General features: G+C 41.1%; 2 protein-coding genes across 2 annotated transcripts in view; one reads left to right on the plus strand and one right to left on the minus strand.

Moving 5' to 3' along the window:
• LOC101570492 (zinc finger protein 14-like) overlaps positions 1 to 19,932 on the minus strand; it is a 70,997-nt gene extending 51,065 nt beyond the window's left edge. The window contains exon 1 of the mRNA XM_023702536.1: positions 19,816 to 19,932. Within this exon, the coding sequence (XP_023558304.1) occupies positions 19,816 to 19,854 (39 nt within the window). The 5' untranslated portion in view covers positions 19,855 to 19,932. The remainder of the gene's footprint in view (positions 1 to 19,815) is intronic.
• LOC101581742 (guanine nucleotide-binding protein G(I)/G(S)/G(O) subunit gamma-5) lies at positions 12,250 to 12,704 on the plus strand. Its single transcript, XM_004642440.3, has one exon. The coding sequence runs from the start codon at positions 12,273 to 12,275 to the stop codon at positions 12,477 to 12,479; it is 207 nt and encodes a 68-aa protein (XP_004642497.1). The 5' UTR covers positions 12,250 to 12,272; the 3' UTR covers positions 12,480 to 12,704.
• Positions 19,933 to 20,238: the final 306 nt, after the last annotated feature.

Raw genomic sequence — 20,238 nt, forward strand, 5'->3', positions numbered from 1 at the left:
GCTGGCCACACACACACACACACACACACACACAAATAAATAAATAAATTTTAAAAAATAAAAGAAATTCTAGATTGATATAGGACAGCAATGAATAAAAAAGATGAATAAAATGTATTATATACATTGAAAACCAGTATACCACAAAGTAATTAGACACAAAAGCAAAACTTTATCCACATGTGGTGGTGCATGCCTGTAATCCCAGCACTTGCTTCATCACAATTTTTTTTTTTTTTCCCCAGAACCGGGGATTGAACTCAGGCCCTTGCGCTTGCCAGGCAAGTGCTTATTCTACTGAGCTATCTTCCCGGTGCTTTTTTTTTTTTTTTTTGTTCATCACAGTTTGAGGGCTGATGTTATCCCAGAACCTTCCCATGCAGCCAGTCAGTATAATACACAGGGCAAGTCTTGCTGAGCCAGGCAGGGAGCCTCAACAACACAGTGGGAGCTTCTGACTCGAGTCTTGGCAGAGGACTGTGCCTGACTGCACAGTGCATACAATAGAAACTCTTTTTCATCGTTAAGGCTGCTCCACTTTATGCCTAATGAGCCAAGAGGGAGAAGAAAAGCAATGCCATAGCTGCCTGACTAGAGTCCCAATGAGACCTGAGACAAAAACCTTTGCAGACCAGGCCGCTCCTTGGACACTGATTCCTGCCAGCATGTTAGATCATTGCATTGAAGCAGGGTTTCCTTCTAGCTTTGCAGAGCTCCCTGAGTATCCTTACTGTACTTGTAGGTTTTCTTTCTTATTGTCACTGAATACTGGATCACAATTGCCACTGAACTTTCAGAGTCAGTGTCACATAGAGAAAACCATTACACCTAAGCCAGAATTCGGCTCTAGGCAAGGGCAGAACACACTGTAGTAGAAGGAAAACCCTAAGGTTGTCAGGGGTGTGGAAACATGAGGCACACATTTAGCTTAGCTTCATGGAGCAGACTTTTTTGAACTTTATCAATACAGTTTCAGTAAGAAAAATAAAACCATGACAAAAAGAGAATATAACTAAGAAACTAAGAAGCTGCTACAATGTGATGACAGTATTATCTAAAGGAATCAAGATGAAAATATTTCAAATGTCTCAGAGGGGAAACTTGCCTATTCCAAACTTACAAAGAAAACCAGAATTCTGAAAACTAATCTTAGCACGGTGGTCAGAGTAATAGTTTCAATGTAGCACCAGCCCTCAATCATTTCTCTGGGATGAGGCAGGAACAGCTAAGAGTTTAACACAATAAATTCTTCATAATGTGCTGTTCTCTTCACACAGACTGAAACTTCTTTTCTCATTCCTGCCACCATTTCTCCCTGGGTAGAGCCAATTGCAGTGAGACCAATGGATTCCCAACAAACTTCTTTTTAAGTCCTTATTCCTTTTATTTCTCTCTTGTTTAATTGCTCTGACTAATGTTTCTAGAACTATACTGAATAGGAGTAGAGGCAGTAGACATCATTGTTTTGTTCCTAGTTTTAAAGTGAAGGCCTTAATGGGGCTGGGGATTTGGCTCAGCGGTAGAATGCTTGCCTAGCAAGCTGGAAGCCCTGGGTTCGGTCCTTGGCACCAAAAAAAAAAAAAAAAAAAAAAAAAAAAAAAAAAAAAAAAGACAAAAAAACGTCTCCTAAAGTGAAGGCCTTAAAAAAATAGTGAAGACCTTTAATTTTTGCCCATTGAGTATTTAGTATGGCTCTTTTCAGGTTGAGACATAGACCATCTATTCTGTTTTTCTGTATTTTTTTTTTTTAATGAATGAATGGATTTTCTGAAAAACTTTTTTTGAATCTATAAAGATAATCATGTAGTTTTTGTTTTTGGCTCTATCGATGTGGTATATTACATTTATGGATTTGAATATGCTGATCCATCCTTGCATTCATGGGATTAATCCCACTTGGTCATGGTGTATAATGTTCTTGATGATTTGCTGCATTCTGTTTGCTTGTATTTTATTGAGGATCTTTGCATCCACGTTCATTAGGGAGACTGGCCTGTAGTTTTGTTTTTTGGTTTGGTACTTCTCTGATTTTGCTGTCAGAACAATACTTGCCTCCCTGAATGAGTTTGGGAGAATTGCTTTCCTTTCCATTTCATTTAAGAGTTTAGGAAGAGTTGGCATTGTGTCCTCTCTAAATCTGTTGTAGAATTCAGCTGTGAATCCATCAGGTCCTGGCCTTTCTTTGTTAGTAGTTTTACTATTATTATTACTACATTTTCAATTTCATTGACTGATGTTGGGTAATTCAGGGTTTGTATATCTTCTGGACTCAGGTTTGGCATCTTATTTGAATCTAGGAAAATGTCCATTTCCTTTGTGTTTTCCATTCTGTGGGAGAAGAAATGGACAGATAGCTAGATAGGTACAAATTACTGAAACTGATGGAAGAAGATATACTCTGAATAATCTAAAATCAGCCAGTGAAACTGAAAATGTAATAAAAAACTTACTAACAAAGAAAAAATGAATCTGGATAGATTCACAGCTGAATTGTACAAGAAATTTAGGAGATGATTTAATGCCAACTCACAGAGCCAGGAAAAACATTCCTACAATTCATCTGGAACCAGAAGAGATATAAAATAGCAAAAGCCATACTGGGTAACAAAGGAAAGGCAGGAGGCATCACAATCTCTGACTTGAAATTATGCTACAGGGTTACTATAATAAAATCAGCATGGTACTGGTATGAAGACAAACCAGAAGGCCAATGGAACAGACTAGAAGATGCACACACAACTAGTAACACACTAAGCCACCTTATCTTGGACAAAGGGGCCAAATATGTTCACTGGAAAAACAAAGCTTCTAGGGCTGGGAATACAGCTCAGGGAATAAGTGTTTGCCTGGCAAGCACAAGGTCCTGAGTTTGATCCCTGGTACCACCAAAAAAAAAAAAAAAAAAAAAAAAAGAGAGAGAGAGAGAGACAACAAAAAGCCTCTTTATAAGTGGTGCTGGAAACACTGGCTTTCCACATGCCAATGGCTTCTAATAGAGCCATGCATGTCACCATGCACAAAATTACAGTCAAAATGGATCAATGATTTGTTTGTTCCTCTGGGGTTTTTTGTTTTTGTTTTTGTGGTACCGGGGATTGAACTCAGGACCCGGCGCTTGCCAGAGAAGCACTTATTCAACTGAGCTATCTCCCCATCCTGGATCAATGATTTAAATAATAAAACTGAAACAGTAAATCTTCTGGAAGAGAAAATCAGTAGAACTTTTAAGGACATAGATGTAGGTAGAGAATTTATAAACAAAAATAAAACTGGGAAATATTTCAAAGAATCAATAATATGGATCTCATCTTTTTGAAAAGCTTCTGCACTTCAAAACAAATCACCCAGGGCCAGCCAAACAGCTTAGCAGATTAAAGTGCCTGCAAGCTGGCACAGGGGCCAGGGGTTCAATCCCCAGGCCTGCTGTGTTGGCCCTGTCCCCTGGGCATGCTGAGATGACAATTGAGACTGGGCATGGTGGCATGTGCCTGTAATCCCAGCTCTTGGGAGGCTATAAAGAGGTAAATAACTATGAGTCTGAGCTAGTAGTGAGACCCTGAACACCCTGTAGACCCTTCCCTTAAATAAACAAAACAAAACAAACAAACAAAAAGAAATCACCGGGCTGGTGAGATGGCTCAGTGGTCTAAAGCACCTACTTAGAGCAAGCTTAGCAAAGCACAGGGACCGCGGTTCAATCCCCCAGCACCACATGCCAGCCAGCCCTGCCCCCAGGTGGGCCAAGCTGGCCACACACACACACACACACACACACACATAAATAAATAAAAATTAAAAAAAAAAAGAAATTAGACAGTTTTCACAATTAAATGATAATGACAATACAACATACCAGAACTTAAGGGGCACAATGAAAGTAATTCTGCGAGGGAATGTTACAGCACTGAATATCCATATCAGGAAAACAGAGCTAGTGTAAATAATTAACTTACTGTTGAAACACAAACTTCTAGAGAAAAAGCAAGTCAAGCCCAAAACTCATACAGAGGAGGAAATTATAAAGATCAGAGCAGAAATAAATGCACTGGAGATTAAGAAAACAATATCAGGAATAAATGTATTTTGGTTCTTTGAAAGATGAAAAGATCCTAAATAAATACCAAACAATGAAACCAAAGATGTAATTAGAAACCTACAAAAAAAGAAAAGCACCCCCACCAAAAAAAAAAAAAGAAAAGCCCAGGACCCCAATAGATTCACTGTTGAATTTTACAAGAAATTTAGAAAAGACATAATATCACTACTTCTCTAACTCCTTAATGAAACAAAAAGAGAAGGAATATTCCCAAAGTCATTCCTAGAAGCAAGCTTTAACTTGATAAAAAAATTTGCAAAGGAACCAACTAAAAATGAGAATGACAGGCCAATCTCTGTAATGAACATAGATACAAATATCCTTGATAAGATACTGGCAAACAGAATGCAGCAAGTCATCAAGAAGATCATATGGATGACCAAGTTGGATTCACCCAAGGATGCAGTATGGTGAAACACATCTAAATCAATAAATGTAACAAACCATATTAACAGAGCCAAGGGACAAACATATGACCTCTCAATAATAAATGTAGGGAAAGCTTTTGACAAAGTCCAGTGCCCAGTCATGATAAAAACTCTGTAAAAATGGAATAGATGGTCTTTATTTATATATCTTATTAAAGCCATCTATGACAAACCAACAGCCAACATTATACTAAAAGTACAAAGACTGAAAGCTTTCACCCAAAAATAAGGAACAAGATAAGGATGTCCACTGTGTCCCGTCTCATTCAACATAATTCTAGGAACTTTAGCTAGAGCAATTAAACAAGAGAAAGAAATAAAAGGAATAATGATAGGAATAGAAGAGGTTAAATTTTCATTGTTTGCAGATGATATGATACTCTACATAGAAGACAAAGGAAACTCCATTAAAAGAAAACAAGATTTAATAATTACATCCAATTGCACAGCTGGATAAAATTAACATGCAAAAATTATCAGCCTTCCTACACAAGAATAAAAAACTGACTGAGACAAGTTAGGCAAACAACACATTTCACAATAGCATCCAATAAAATGAAACACTTAGGAATCAATCTAATGAAGGATTTGAAAGATCTCTACATTGAAAAATACTCTGAAAAAGGAGATTGAAAAAGTTTAAAGATATTCCTTTCTTTTTTGGGAGGAACCACTACAATGAAAATGGCCATACTTCCAAAGCTGTTATACAGATTTAATAAAATTCCAATGAAAATTCCAACAGCATATTTCATAGATGTAGAACAATCCTAAAATTTATTTGGAATTAGAACAGACAGAGAACCGCAAAGGCAATCCTGGGAAACAAATGCAAGGCAGAGGCATTACAAAGCCCTACTTGAAATTATACTACAAAGCTACTGTGATACCTCCTGTGATAAAAATAGTATGATACTGGTAAACAAAACAGACCTGAGGGGCTGGAGAGATGGCTCGGTGGTCTGAGGCACCTACTTAGAACAAGCTTAACAAAGGCATCAGGGACCGCGGTTCAATCCCCCAGCACCACATGCCAGCCAGCCCTGCCCCCTGGTGGGCTGAGCTGGTCTCTCTCTCTCTCTCTCTCTCTCTCTCTCTCTCTCTCTCTCAAATAAATAAATAAATAAATAAAATTAAAAAAAAAAAACAGACCTGAGGATCAATGGAACAGGTTAAAAGATGCAGAAACAACACCAGACAAACTCAGCCACCTTATCTTTGACAAAGGTGCAAACACATTCACTAAAAGATACTCTCTTTAATAAATGATGCCGGGAAAACTGGTTTTCTGTATGCCAAAGATTAAAACTGAACCCGTATCTTTCACTATGTGCTAAATTCAAAATAGATTAAAGATCTAAATATTTAAATAGAAATATTAAATCTACTGGAATATAGAATAGGTAAAACTCTTAAAGACTTTGGTGTGGGCAAAGACTTCAAGAATGAAACCCTAATCACATAGGAACCATCACAAAGAATCAACAACTAGAATCTCATTTCATTAAAATGCTTTTGCATAGAAAGAGAAACCACCAACAGAGGAAGATACAGCCTACAATGTGAGAAAAAAATGTTTGCTAGGTATTCCTCAAAGTATGACTGTTAAAAATGTATAAAGAATTAAAAAATAATAGACCTTACAAATTTAAAGATTCAACGTAAGGGCTGGCCAAATAGCTCAGTGGACTAAAGTGCCTGCTCAGGCAGAGCCTAGTGGCCAGGGTTTGATCCCTGGCCTGCCTGCCGGTCCCACCCCCAGGGTTGCTGAGGCAGTGATTGAGACTGGGTGTAGTGGCACACACCTGTAATCCCAGCTCTTGGGAGGCTGAATACAGGAGAATCGCTATGAGTTCGATCTACATAGTGAGACTCTGTAGACCCTGTCCTAAAATACAAAATAAATAAAAATAAATAAATAAATACTCAACCCAAAAATGGGCATCTGAAATAAATATGTACTTCTCAGAGGATGAAATACAAACAGCATATAAATATATGAAAAATGTTTAACATCACTGGTCATTTCAGAGATGCAAATTAAAACAATGAGGAGATTCCATCTTGCCCCAGAAAGAATGACTATCATCAAGAATTCAATCAATAACAAGTGCTGGTAGGACTAGGGGGAAAAAGAAACCCTTCTCCGCTGTTGGTAGGAGTGTAGACTGGTACAACCACTGTGAAATCAGTGTGGAGATGCCTTAAAAACTAGAATTAAGGTTGTCATTTGACCCAGGTATTCCTCTTCTATGTATCTTCTGAGAAGAATTAAAAATACCATACCACAGAAATATATACACACAAATGTTCATAGTACAGCAGTTTGTAATAGCTAAATCTTGGGAACAACCAAAATTTCCATCAACTGAGGAATGGATGATGATGTGGGGTGTTTTTTTTTTGTACAATGGAGTACTATTCAGTAATAAAGAATGATAAACTTGAGAGATTTCAAGTACCTGAGCCACAAACTTGAACATAAGGACTTTAAATAGACACGTACAAAATTTTAAAACAATTACAACAGAGTATTTTTTTTTTTTTTTTGGTATTTTTTAGGGAAAGGTTTACAGGGTGTTCAGGGTCTCACTACTAGATGGGACTCGTAGTGATCAGCCTTTTACAGCCTCCCAAGAGCTGGAATGATAGGCACGCGCCACATGCCCAGTCTCAACTGCCATCTCAGTGTGCCCCGAGGGTGGGGCCGACATGGCAGGCCTGAGGATTGAACCCCGAGCCCCTGAGCCTGCTTGTAGGCATTTTAATCTGCTGAGCTATTTGTCCAGCCCCTTTTTGTTTTTTATTTTAATCAATACCAGCATTAGGAAACACAATAAGCTCAAATATATAGCATTATGAGACATTTTAAATATTTAGTGAATGTCACCAAGAGAAATTAAAGAGTACCTTAGGGCCAGTGAGATAGCTCAGAGGATGAAGCTCCTGGTTAGGCAAGCACAGGGACTGGGGTTCAATCCCTGGTAATGCATGCCCCATTGGCCCTGTCCCCAGGTGCAGTGACACACCCTTGTAATCCCAATCCTGGGGAGGCTGAAAACAGAAGGATCACTGTAAGTCCAAGCTGTGTAGTGAGACCCTGTACAAAATACACAAATTTTTTAAAAAGATAAAATATTCGAAGTGAAATAGGCTGTTGACTGTATAGTTTGAAGTGAATAAGTCAAATGCTAACATTATTTTAGTAGACAGGCCATAAAAGAAAATTTATATTTAGTAATAAGTATAAAACAATTTGGGGAGTTACTGCAACTAATAATAATGCAACTAATAATGAATGGAGAATGGCAGGAAAGAGGGAGAGATTTGAGAAAGAAGCAGAAGCAAAAAGAAAGGGATATAGGAGTAATAAATTGAAACAAGGAGGACTAAAACTAGCAAAAACAAGAAAAAGAGGAAAGCCACAGAAAAATAGGAATGGGACAACAAACAGAAAGAAAAGGAAAAATCCTGGAGGTCAATGTGAATCTACTTTCTACATTGAAGCCTCAAAACTGCTAGGTGAAGATCTTGTAGGACAGGCCCTGTAAGGCCCTAAGATACACCTTCTGTGCAAGACTTAGCAGTATCCTCTGAGATGTGTTAGGATTTGGGTTGGAAATAACTGAAAAAGGATAGGGCAGAAAATTCGCTAAACAGTGAGGCACACTGTATCCACAGAGAAGGCCATCTGCCATCTCTCAGCACAGGAGGCCGTGACGATGGCAGATAAAGTGAAGACACAGGAGAAGACAATGAGGACTAAACGTCATGATGAGCAGAAGTTGTTCTCTGTACAGCGACCACTCATGAGGGAAAATCTTGAATAAATTTAGACCCAAACAAGACAACAAAAATCTAGTATCGTCACCATAATTGCCATAAATGAACACATCCTGCGACGAGCCACAAGTTAGATACTGTCACAGAGGCTAACATGCACACTCTAACACATATTTAGGCAAACAAACAAATAGTGGTCACAGACAATAACAATGAGCAAGATATGAATGTGGCAAAGGGTAAAGAAGATCCGGTGAGCCCAGGACATACAAGGGATAAAGAAGCAGGAACACCACTGATGATGACACAGCATAGCTTTACAGATGGAAAAAGCACCAAGAGGAGGTACACTGAGGCATGCAGTCTGCTTTTACTCCAGACAATGCCCTGATGAGCAGACGCCCTGCAGCATGAACAGGCTCATCAGAAGCACCACATGAAGGCAGCGGGCTGGAGCTACCACAGGAAAGCAAAGAAGCCACAAAGAATCACCTGAGACAAGGCTCAAGATTTCCCAACAAGCATGGCTGTTGCATCTGCTGGGATCAAAAACAGAATGTTGAAGTGGTGAAACTTATGTGGTGACACAGAACAAATGGCAACTTAATAAGTCTACGCTATTGAACATCTTGCTAGGCATCACACTGCCATTTCCTACAGTATTCATATTGTCACTGACTACTTCAATGTTTTGATTTATTTTCAACCTGTGTATTCAACACTCTATCCAGCTTATTCCTTACTGTAATGGAGGGAGATGAGAGCAAAGCTATACACTTGCAAACTCAGCTGGCCAAGATGCCATCTGTGTATGCACCAATTTCTCAGGACGAATAGACCCATTATGTATAGCAAATGCATACAGATATGAACATCATAATAACTGTGGTACACTCATCCAGGCATGATCTCAAATGTTTGTAACGAAAAAGAGAGAAAGAAATCCCTGCAGCTCATGTCATCTGGGATATGAAATATTTATCTAAATGAGGCCAATGTGTATGTATACAAGGCAAATATTGGCCCACTACATATATGCTTGCATATTTTCAAATCCAGGAAAGAAGTTTACCTAGCAAAATATAAAGGTGCACTAGAAAATGCTTTCTAATTTTGGAATGTAGCGGAGTGGTAGCATGCTGCACCAAGCACCACACAGGAAAAGGTGGCTATAGGTTAACGACATTGTGCTCCATCTCACCTACAGATGGCTCAGCACCATAAAGCTACGGTGAAGCTCACCACCAAAACCCATCAAAGAATGGACTTGAATTGTGACCTAAGAATTTTTTAAAAATCTTAAGTGAAATTCTGCATCACTTGTAATTTTTTGTTTTAATTCTAATTTGTACTTTGTTTAAAAAATAAAAATTTGAAAAAAGTAAAAGAATTTCCTGAAACTTAACTTATTATTTCTTAAAGGTTTTTAATGAAGAAAAATGTGATTAATAACTTGATAAAGCACATGTACCATGAAACTAGAAAATGTGACAATAAATGGAGCACATGAATTATTTCAAAACCAAAAATCAGTCAAAAGTATTCACTGTCTCCACTACTCTGTCACATGAAGCAAAACTTCATATATTACCACAGGACCCACAGGCAAGACAGACAAAAAACAATAAAAGGACTGAAATTAAAGATAACACTTTATGCACGAATGAGGAAAGAATCAAGACATAAAATCTGAAACCAGTAACAGGGAGACTCACTTCCCAAGGCCAAGAGCAGCTGGAAAGGTCTCAGTGCATCTACTGCTTTCAACACTCATTAAAACTACCGTGATACAATGAGGTTGCATGGTACACAATCAGAACACAAGTATATGAACATACAGCTCTCTACCATATTGAGCTCAACGTCAGGACACACATAAACTGAAAATTCTAAAAACATGCTTTTTAAGCACCAGTGCTTATCTGATTATCAGTAAAAATATTTTTAAAAGCTTGCTGTTAATACAATCAAGAGTATAGGAAAGTCCTCTACCATGTGCATATAATGAACATTTTAGGAAAAAATTACATCATCAAAAATACTTTTACACAGAAAATTAGACTTGTTAAAATTTTTGCAAAGACTTCTGAACTCTGCCTTGAAAGCCATCAACTAGATGCCCCATCTGGGTCCTCACTCAGGCGCTGCCAATGTTGTTCTGTGCACAGAAATGCCTCCTCACTTACACTATAGACCAAGGACATACTGACACCTACAAGTGATCTCATGAGCCACCAAGTTTAAAAATTACTGTGTACTATATCAAAACATTTAAACATCTACAGTTCCAAAGAGAAAAATCATACACACAAATAAAGTGGAGATGATCTAAATGTCAGGAGAGAAATGCACGGACTTATTTGACGATGTAATCAGCTAGGAATTCTTACATTATAGATGTAATATAATTATACTTATAATACCGGTAAAACTACTCTAAATTTAACAAGCATCTATTAGAATTCCTTCTGAACAACAAGACTGTTACATCTATCAAACCCTCAATGAAAAAGTACAGGAGAGACACCATTTCCCACGATTTGGCACATGCTCCCCAGTTAGTCACTTAAACCTGAAGCTCAGCCAACCTGTAGAGACATTAAATGTCCAAGAAGTACCAAGAAATTCGTTTGCTTTACCCAAACTGAGATTTGGTAAGCCTGACAGCACAAGTCAATTGTAAAATATGATTCATCACTCCTTTATGGTGGTAAATTGCTCATTTTTATGCAAAGTGAGCCTGATTTTTGCATCACAAACACTGAAATGTGCCCTCTATGTACCTTCAAAGAACATATGAAATATGAACATAAAATATGAAAGAAATCACTACAGAAGAAAATCTAGGCCAGGTATGGTGGTACCTATAATCCCAACACTGAGGAGGCTGAGGCAGGAAGATTGCTGTGTGTTCTAGGCCAGACTGAAGTACATAATGAGACCCTTCTCAAAAAATTGAGCCGGGGAGATGGCTCAGCAGAATAAGTGCTTCCCTGGCAAGTGCAAGGGCCTGAGTTCAATCTCCGGTTCCGCAAAAAAAAAAAAAAAAAAAAAAAGTAATAACAGAAAAGCTGGAGTACAAAATCTTCAGAAATGAAACTGTAAAACCAGAAATGTTACAGTGAGTAAAAGATAAAAAACCGAACAGTATTTCCACTCAGAAAAAGAAAACACTTTATAAAACTGACATACTGATGGAACCATTATAAGGAATGTTGACTGTCTCCAAGTGACCAAAAAAACTAAAACAAAAATAAGGTTTTCTCAAAATAATTCCTCATTACAAATGAGAACATAAGCAGATATTAAATGGAAGGACTTACACAGGATGGATACAGTAAAGACAGAAAAATGTGAAACAACATAATTAAATTTCTTGGGCCGGCCAAATAGCTCAGCGGATTAAAGCGCCTGCAAGCAGGCACAGGGGCGCGCTGAGGGGGCATGGTGGCACGCACCTGTAATCCCAGCTCTTGGGAGGCTGTAAACAGGCGTATCACTACGAGTCCGATTTAGTAGTGGGGCCCCGAACAACCTGTAGACTCTTCTCTCCCCCCCGAAAAAAACCTCTCCATAATTAAATTTCTCTATAAATCCATGAAACTCGAATTATAAAAAGCCTAGGGGGTGGGCTGGTGAGATGGCTCAGCGGTCTAAAGCGCCTACTTAGAACAAGTTTAGCAAAGCACAGGGACCGCGGTTTAATCCCCCAGCACCACATGCCAGCCAGCCCCGCCCCCTGGTGGGCTGAGCTGGCCACACACACACACACACACACACACACACACACACAAAAAAATAAAAAAAAAAAAAAAAAAAAAAAGCCTAGGGGACAGGGAGATGGCTCAGTAGAATAAGCGCTTCCCTGGCAAACAGAAGGACCTGAGTTCAATCTCCGGTTCCGCAAAAAAAAAAAAAAAAAAAAAAGTTTTGGCTCTCGCATTGGCCCGGCCCTCGGGTGTACTATGTCTGGCTCTTCCAGCGTCGCCGCCATGAAGAAAGTGGTTCAGCAGCTCCGGCTGGAGGCCGGGCTCAACCGCGTGAAGGTTTCCCAGGCAGCTGCAGACTTAAAACAGTTCTGCCTGCAGAATGCTCAGCATGATCCTCTTCTGACTGGAGTATCCTCAAGTACTAATCCCTTCAGACCGCAGAAAGTCTGTTCCTTTTTGTAGTCAAATGAATTCTTAAGAGTTTCCCAGACCACTTTTAACCAACCAGTGACTATTCAGAAAAAGAAAATTGAAGCCTGTACAACAACTTCCCCTTTCTTAACATGTGCCATAACATACAAACTTCTACTTTGTCAGTTCTTCACATCCACCTCTCTGGATTTTCATGAATTTCTATTTCACGAGGGTATTTTATATATGCTGGTGCCAACATACAATAAAATACTTAGTATAAAAAAAAAGCCTAGTGAGTTGGCTATGAGAACTAGGAACTACTGCCCCCTAGTGGTGGCAGTGCGGATGCTGTACATTAAGATTTAAATGGATTCATCCTCTGTGCCCCAGCAAATAGCTCCTGAGTGCTGAGCATCTGTGCCATTTTCTCAAATCTGCTTCTAGGGCAGCAAATGAATGTGCCTTGTGGCATTTAGACCAGTGACAGGACTAGACAACCTCGCTTTCCCATAGCCATGGAAAGCCAGTCCAGGTGTTCTGGAGACAAACAGCAGAGACCTCTCAGGAGTAACACGTACAGCAATGTATTCAGTGAATCAAGTAAAGTGCAGGGTGAATTCGCTAACACTCTCATTTGTGCACACTAAATGGAGATGTCCATGAGATGGATGGGTAGCTCAGGGGAACAGCACGTGCACAGCACTCATCAGCCTCTAGGGTCTATTGCCAGCATAAATACTGTACATGCAGCTATGGTGTGTAATCCTGACGTGATGAGCAAGGCCACAGGTGTGGAAAGAAGACACCTGCAACAGAGTGGTCATGCAGAGCACTGGTGATGTTTGGTCCCAACATTTCATTCTTTTTTTTTTTTTAATTTTTTTTTTATTTATTTGAGAGAGAGAGAGAGAGAGAGAGAGAGAGAGAGAGAGAGAGAGGTGTGTGTGTGTGTGGCCAGCTCAGCCCACCAGGGGGCGGGGCTGGCTGGCATGTGGTGCTGGGGGATCGAACCACAGTCCCTGATGCTTTGCCAAGCTAGTTCCAAGTAGGTGCTTTAGACCACTGAGCCATCTCTCCAGCCCCAACATTTCATTCTTTTAAGGGCTACCCTGGGTGTTATGTGACACTGATGAACAGCCTTAGCCTCTACCCCTGCTTTAAATGTAGTATATTATGATTGTAACAAAAAAGTTGAGACAGATTCACATATTTTCTGATGTACACAATCACCAGTGCCTGGAAACTACTAACTGCACAGGTGTAGTACACATTTATAAGCTCCTGACAAGGTACCCAGAATAGGCAGACAAAGACCTCAAGAGCTGCCAAAATTCACTCCACCCTAAACCCAAGCAGAAGGAATGACACCACCCACAGGACTCTGTCCTTGCACACTCTCTCCTTGTCTCCACCACTTGCAGTACTTCTCAGATGTCATGGATGTGAAGACCCAGAACCTACTACACCACCTGATGTTCTGTGATGACACCACTGGGAGGTGTAGAGGACAGACTAAGGGGTGCCTTGAACCAACACTAGCATCTTACCTCAGCTGTGCTTTTCTCCATAAACTATTGCCATGGGTTTCTTCAGGTGCTAACATGGAAGTTCTGTGCTCAGAGGTTGGGGAACACAGGAGACCCTTGTAGGGAGTTCAGGGATTACAGTCCCTTGTCACTTATGGAAGACATAACAAAGGCTGAGGTCATCTTTTTCCCCAGAGAGATACACAGCAGTACAAGGGGGAAAGGGTCTTGGATGCAACAGTAAGGTCATACCTCCCTTCAGCCCACTAAGGTGTTGGAAGGGAAAATGGGATTCCAGGAGTGGACAACTCAGTACAGAAAGGGAGAGGTTGGCCCAAGGGCAAGAAGCGAGAAGCATTTCCAGAACCAGCAAAAATTAGAGCTAGGAATGGAAGTGCTTTTTCCTTAGCTTTGAATAGGAATCTTGTTTTCAAACTGTTCAGCACTGTATCTTCATTGAAAAGTTCAATCCTATTCTTTTGTCATGGTAATGTAAGCCAGAGGGGGACTAAACTGGGGGATCTCTCTATACCAAACAACAACAACAACAACAAATTCAGAGCACAGCAAACAAACCCACATACAGGAAAAATTCCCAAAGGCGTACTCCTTTTCCAAAAGTGCAGTCATACTGTCTCCTGCTTAGGTTGCTCTGAAGAAGCTGATGAATGCAACACTCAATACAGGAAACAATCTGATGAAGGTCATGCTCTACAAAGGACTTCGGAAAGTTGAAACAATGAGTCTATGGGTGCTACCTGCGTTTGAAAGGGAAAGTATCATGATGAGCCCAAAGGAAGTTGACAGTTCTTCAATTGCTGTCACCACAGAAACAATATGACTTCAAGGCACGGAGTTCACAGTTGCAGTTGCTGATTTCAACTCCCTCTAACAAGTCTTGCTCTCCTATTTGTTTTTTACTTTTCTTTGCTCCTCCCTATTCAAATATCCTTTTATTCCTAAGCCTTCACGTGTCTGCAGAACTTAACTATGGGTGTTCACCTCTATTCCAGTGCTGTTTCTGTACAAACTCTATTTCAATCAGCATTTCAAATTTTAAAAAATGTGTGGGAGTAGTCCAAGAACTATAGCAATTATTTCAGAGATGATAACCCCCTTTCCCTTACCACTATGACCAATAGCATCTACATGAACATGTAGATAGCCTAATATAACATGTTTCTCTATTTCGGTTTAGCAGGCAGCTCTTTCAGAAAGTTGATGTTGGCTGGGGAGATAGGTCAGTGGCATAATCACCTGCTTGACAAGAGCAAAGTCCGAGTTTGATCCCTGGTACCAAAAAAGAAACAAAGTTGGCCTTAGCAAGAACCCCTCGCTTCCTTTGGAAATAATTTACATTTACATTTTTCTCCACATTTTAAACTCACTGAAAAGGTCTAACTGTAAAGAATATTGTACTTAGTTACCTTAATCATCAGGCACCTAGCAAGAGAAAATGGCCTGAGAAAATAAGCCATATTGGTTAAGAGTTGTAAGAATAGTGAACTACATTCTAGGGACCAAGTGTCTTTCTCAGCCAACAGGAAGTGCTGCCTCTCTCTACTACAGGGAGTTTTATCCACTCCCTATTAAACTCCTGGTTTTCCAAGAATTCAAAGTGAAAAATAATGAGGATTTCTCTAAAATCTTAGATTTCTACAAAATTTACATGGTAAGAGAAAGGGTTTAAGAGCATGAGTTCCCATGGGTCATTTCAAATACAAAGAGTCACTAGTAACAGGTGGCCTTTAAACAACAGGGCAATTACTGTGCTCTGATTATCTATACTTCGCTCTGAATTGAGCAGTCACGTGGCCACTCAGGATGCTTCCAAGGAATCAGGGTCCTACTCCTGTTTCCAATAAAAATTCTCCAAGGCCTTTTTTTTTTGGTGGGGGGGGATGGTACTAGCAATCGAACTCAGAACCTTGCGCTTGCCAGGCAAGCACTTATTCTACTGAGCTATCTCCCTGACCCTTCAATGTCCCTTTTTGGTTCAGGACCTCATTCCACTGTGTGGTGAGAACATGAGCTGGTTTTTTTGTTTGTTTGTTTGTTTTGAAATCAGTGAGAGTGTTGCAGGCAGCTGAGTTAAATAAAAATACTATAGGCAATCAGACAGGGCTAGGCCCTCATGGAGACAGCACGGAAGACAAGATACATTGCAACTGTAAGAGGGACGGATGCTCCTGCTGTGGGCAAGATCTAGAGAACAAAGATTGAACAAATGCTTACCTCCCTAAAGATAAGCACATGGGACACCTTGAGGAAGCCTGGAAGAATCATTAATCCGACTAGTACTAGTTAGCTACTGGACAAAGTCCTGTTCTACATTCATGCCCACTTGCTATGTGACTCGCTTCCCCACTTGGTCCTGGACTTAATCAATTTTACCTGAGCAGTGGTGCTTGTACTCTTATTGGTTGACCGTAGTTTTGTCCCACCTCATGCCCACCTAAGCGAGTTCCCATGTTTTCTATCTTAGACCCACATGGTTCTACTCTATAGAAGTCCCTGGAAGAGACAGCTTCCTAGGGACTACACGCTCAGGGTCCCCCTACTGTCCCTTTCTCAGACAGGAGCTTTCTTTCCCCCAATAAATATATTCTGCTCATAACCTCCATTTGTTCCTAAAATTCATTCTTCTGTTTTATTTATTTATTTATTTATTTATTATCTTTTGGCAGAACTGGGGATTGAATTCAGGTGCTTGCGCTTGCCAGGGAAGTGCTTATTCCACTGAGATATCTCCCCGGCCCCCCATTCTTCGGTTTTAGAGAACATGAACTCATTCCAGCTACCTTTCAGATCGGATGTTTCATTTTTTCCCCCATATCAAGAGGAGAGATCTGACATAAATAACGGTGATAATCTGGACTATAGGATTTCATGACCTGCTTGACAAACACTCTGCCTCTAAGTTACATCCTGTCTCAGCTACTCTTCTCTCATTGCTGGGACAAATACCTGACACCCAAATTGAAGGAAGGAAAGGTTTATTTAGTTCACAGTTACTGGAGGTTTTAGTCCATACTCAGTGGGCTCCACGACAGAGCAGCACATAGCAGACAGCGACCGTTCATGGCAGCAGAAAAGAGCAAGAGAGCATGACAGCAACAATGACAACAGAGAGGAAATCTGTCTCTTCAAATTACATTGAGGCTATCCACCCCAGGCTGGGGGAAGTACTCACACCCATAATCCAGCAGCACTAAGACCCATAATCCCAGCCTTGATCATGAATTAATCTCAAACTCTAGAAGTCTCCACCCCATAACTGCATGATGCTTTGGGGGGATAACTAGAAACAAACCATAACATTCTGTCCCTGGACCTCCAAAGTCTCATGCACATCCCTCCATGCAAAAGACATTTTAGTTCATCTCTAAGAGTTGCCAAAGTCCCAACAGTTTCAGCATTGCTGAAAAGTTCAAGTCCCAAGTCTCTTCCAAGAGCGAAGCAAACTCTTAGCTGTGAGCCCCTGTACAAAAGTTAAACACTTCCAACATTCAAAGGCACAAGATAAACATTACTATTCCAAAAGGTAACACAAGTCCAAAATCCAGCGGGGTCAACATTAAGTCCTATAGTTCCAAGTGAAACATCCAAAGCAACCTGTGCTGAGCTGTGAGCTCTGAAGCCCTTACATGGCTCTGGCCTACAGCATTCTTGGTGGTCGCTCCCATGGCTCTCTCTTAGGATGGCCTTGCTCTCTCTTTACAGTTTCCCTTACATGATCTACATTCCTAGCTTTTCCAAACTTATGGGGTTTCCAAGTAATAGGCTTCCCACTCACAATTTTATATATTGCTCTCTCAGGGGCACACTGCCTGGCCTTCCAGTCCTTCTTCTGAAATCGAGGTGGAAGCCTTCTTAACCTCAGAACTCCTGTATTCTGCAAGCACCTAAAATCAACACCACATGGATGATGCCAGGGTCTGCTGTTTGTTAGCTGGAGCAGTAGCCAGGCTTCCTTCTCTCCTGGCTGTAGGAGTCGAGTTCTTGGATTGCTGAGCACTCTTACCATGCTTCCAAAGGGATAAATTCTCCATGCTGTCGCCATTCTGGAACATGGGGCTCTGTGGCATTCCCCTGAAGGCAAAGTCCCTCTCCTTTGCAACTCTGAGACTGCAAAGGGTGGAGACCTTCTATCTTCAGTGATGCCCTCAGGCCATTCTTTTGATTTTCTGGTTCCTTCCTGGCAACGGAGATCCTCTCAGCTCTATCTTTTCATTCCACAGCTGTATTGGAGTTTCCTTTCTGGCCAAACTCACATTTTAAATCATCCTGCTGGGCTCTTTGCTCTTGATTCTCACCATAAACCTGACTAAAATCCCAAGAACAACCATTACATTCCCTCAATACTTTGCTGCTTTGAAATTTCTTTTGCAAGCTTAATCAGTCCACTACACTTAATCTAAATTTTAGGCAAAGTCTCTGGACATGAGCAGAATTCAGACAGATTCTTTGCTAAGCCAAAACAGACAGCATTTGGAGTTCAACAACCAATGCAGGGACTGGAGAGATGGCTCAGTGGTCTAAAGCACCTATTTGGAACAAGCTTGGAAAAGCCCAGGGACCGCGGTTGGATCCCCCAGCACCACATGCCAGCCAGCCGCGCCCCCTGATGGGCTGAGCTGGCCACACACACACACACACACACACACACAATAAATAAATGTTAAAAAAAAAAAAAACCAACCAACCAATGCAGTCCTTCTTCCCAGCAGAAACTTCCCCAGCCTGGTCTTCACAGGCAGGTTTTATATCAGCATTCTGGTCTTCTGAGCTCTGACCAGAATCTCCCCTACAGAATAGCTGAAGGTATTCTAGCTCTTCACTAATAGGTGACCTCTCCAAACCTTTCCTACCTCTTCCCATAAGCCATTCCTAAGAACTCATAGTCCACATGGTCAGGTTTAGCCACAGCAATGACCCCACTCCTCAGGTACCAAATTCTGTCTCAGTTATTCTTCCCTCATTGCTAGGACAAATACCTGACACCCAAATGGAAGGGAGGAAAGGTTTATGTAGCTCACAGTTACTGGAGGTTTTAGTCCGTACTCAGCGGGCTCCATGGCAGAGCAGCACATGGCAGAGCAACCTTTCATGGCAGCAGCAAAGAGAAAGAGAGTAAAATGTAGGAGTGACAGCAACAACGCTACAGAGAGGAAGTCTGTCTCTCTTAAATTACATTGAGGCTATCTGCCCCAGGTTAGGGGAAGAACTCGCACCCATAATCTCAGCAGCGCTAAGGCCCATAATCTCAGCAGCACTAAAACTCATAATCCCAGCCTTGATCATGAATTAATCTCAAACTCTGTAAGTCTCCACCCCATGACTGCATAAGGGTTTGGGGGGACAACTAGACACAAACCATAACACAACCTTTGTTCAGATTCTCATGGCACTTCTCAAAACCTACTATAACTTTGGAAAAATAGTGGAAATGTAGAAATTCATTTTGCATATAACAATGCAGTCTGACAAGATGAGTTATGAGTATGAGACCCTGGATCACAAACATTTAAACTGTCAGATCCTCTCAATGTGCTACAAAAAAGAAAGAGGCCAAGGACCTCACGCATCCAGCTGCACCCGGTGGTCTTCCCAATGCCCAGCCGCTAGGGCTCCCTAAATGGTGTAGATAAGCCTAGGGCCACCCAAGATGGCACTGTGGGCAGGGAGTGTCACAGTGGGGACAGGATACAGGGAACTCTCAACCAACCCTGGTTCAGTATAGGGGACAAGGGACAGACGCACCAAAGATTTGGAGAACCTCAGGTTTCTGGAGCTAACCACTTTTTTCCAGACCTAGTCCCGATTCCATCCCATCCCTGGCTTCTGTGGTACATTACCATTGCGTGGCTTCCAGGCGTCCCAGAGTCATTGTCCATGCAGCATGCAGCCAGTAGAAGCCACAGAAGGAGGCCTAGCAAGGTGCCCGCTCTCAATGTACTGAGACTGGCACTACAGCGACATGACAGCGGAAGTACCCGCCTGCGTTGGCCCCCCTGATTGGACAGTTCATACAGACCGCCTCTTTATCGCTGATTGGCTCTCGCCCCTCGGTCCTTCCTCTGAGCCACAAAGAGAGTAGAGAAATGAACTCCAGCCTGCTTGAACAGAGCTCACTGATAGATTGCATCCCAGGAACGTCAGAACCAGGCGCTTTCCTATGATATGATCTTCTCCTCGCCTAACAATAACTGTATTCAAACAGTTTACGCCTGCCTTTCCACACCTACCCCTGTTTTTTTTAATGGATTTAGTATGCTGTT

This window comes from Octodon degus, unplaced genomic scaffold (assembly GCF_000260255.1).
Source record: "Octodon degus isolate 3935 unplaced genomic scaffold, OctDeg1.0 scaffold00153, whole genome shotgun sequence".
NCBI lineage: Eukaryota > Metazoa > Chordata > Mammalia > Rodentia > Octodontidae > Octodon > Octodon degus.

Bases quoted from the DNA above. Each gene is read 5' to 3' on its own strand.
- LOC101581742 (XM_004642440.3), top strand. From the start codon at position 12,273: ATGTCTGGCTCTTCCAGCGTCGCCGCCATGAAGAAAGTGGTTCAGCAG.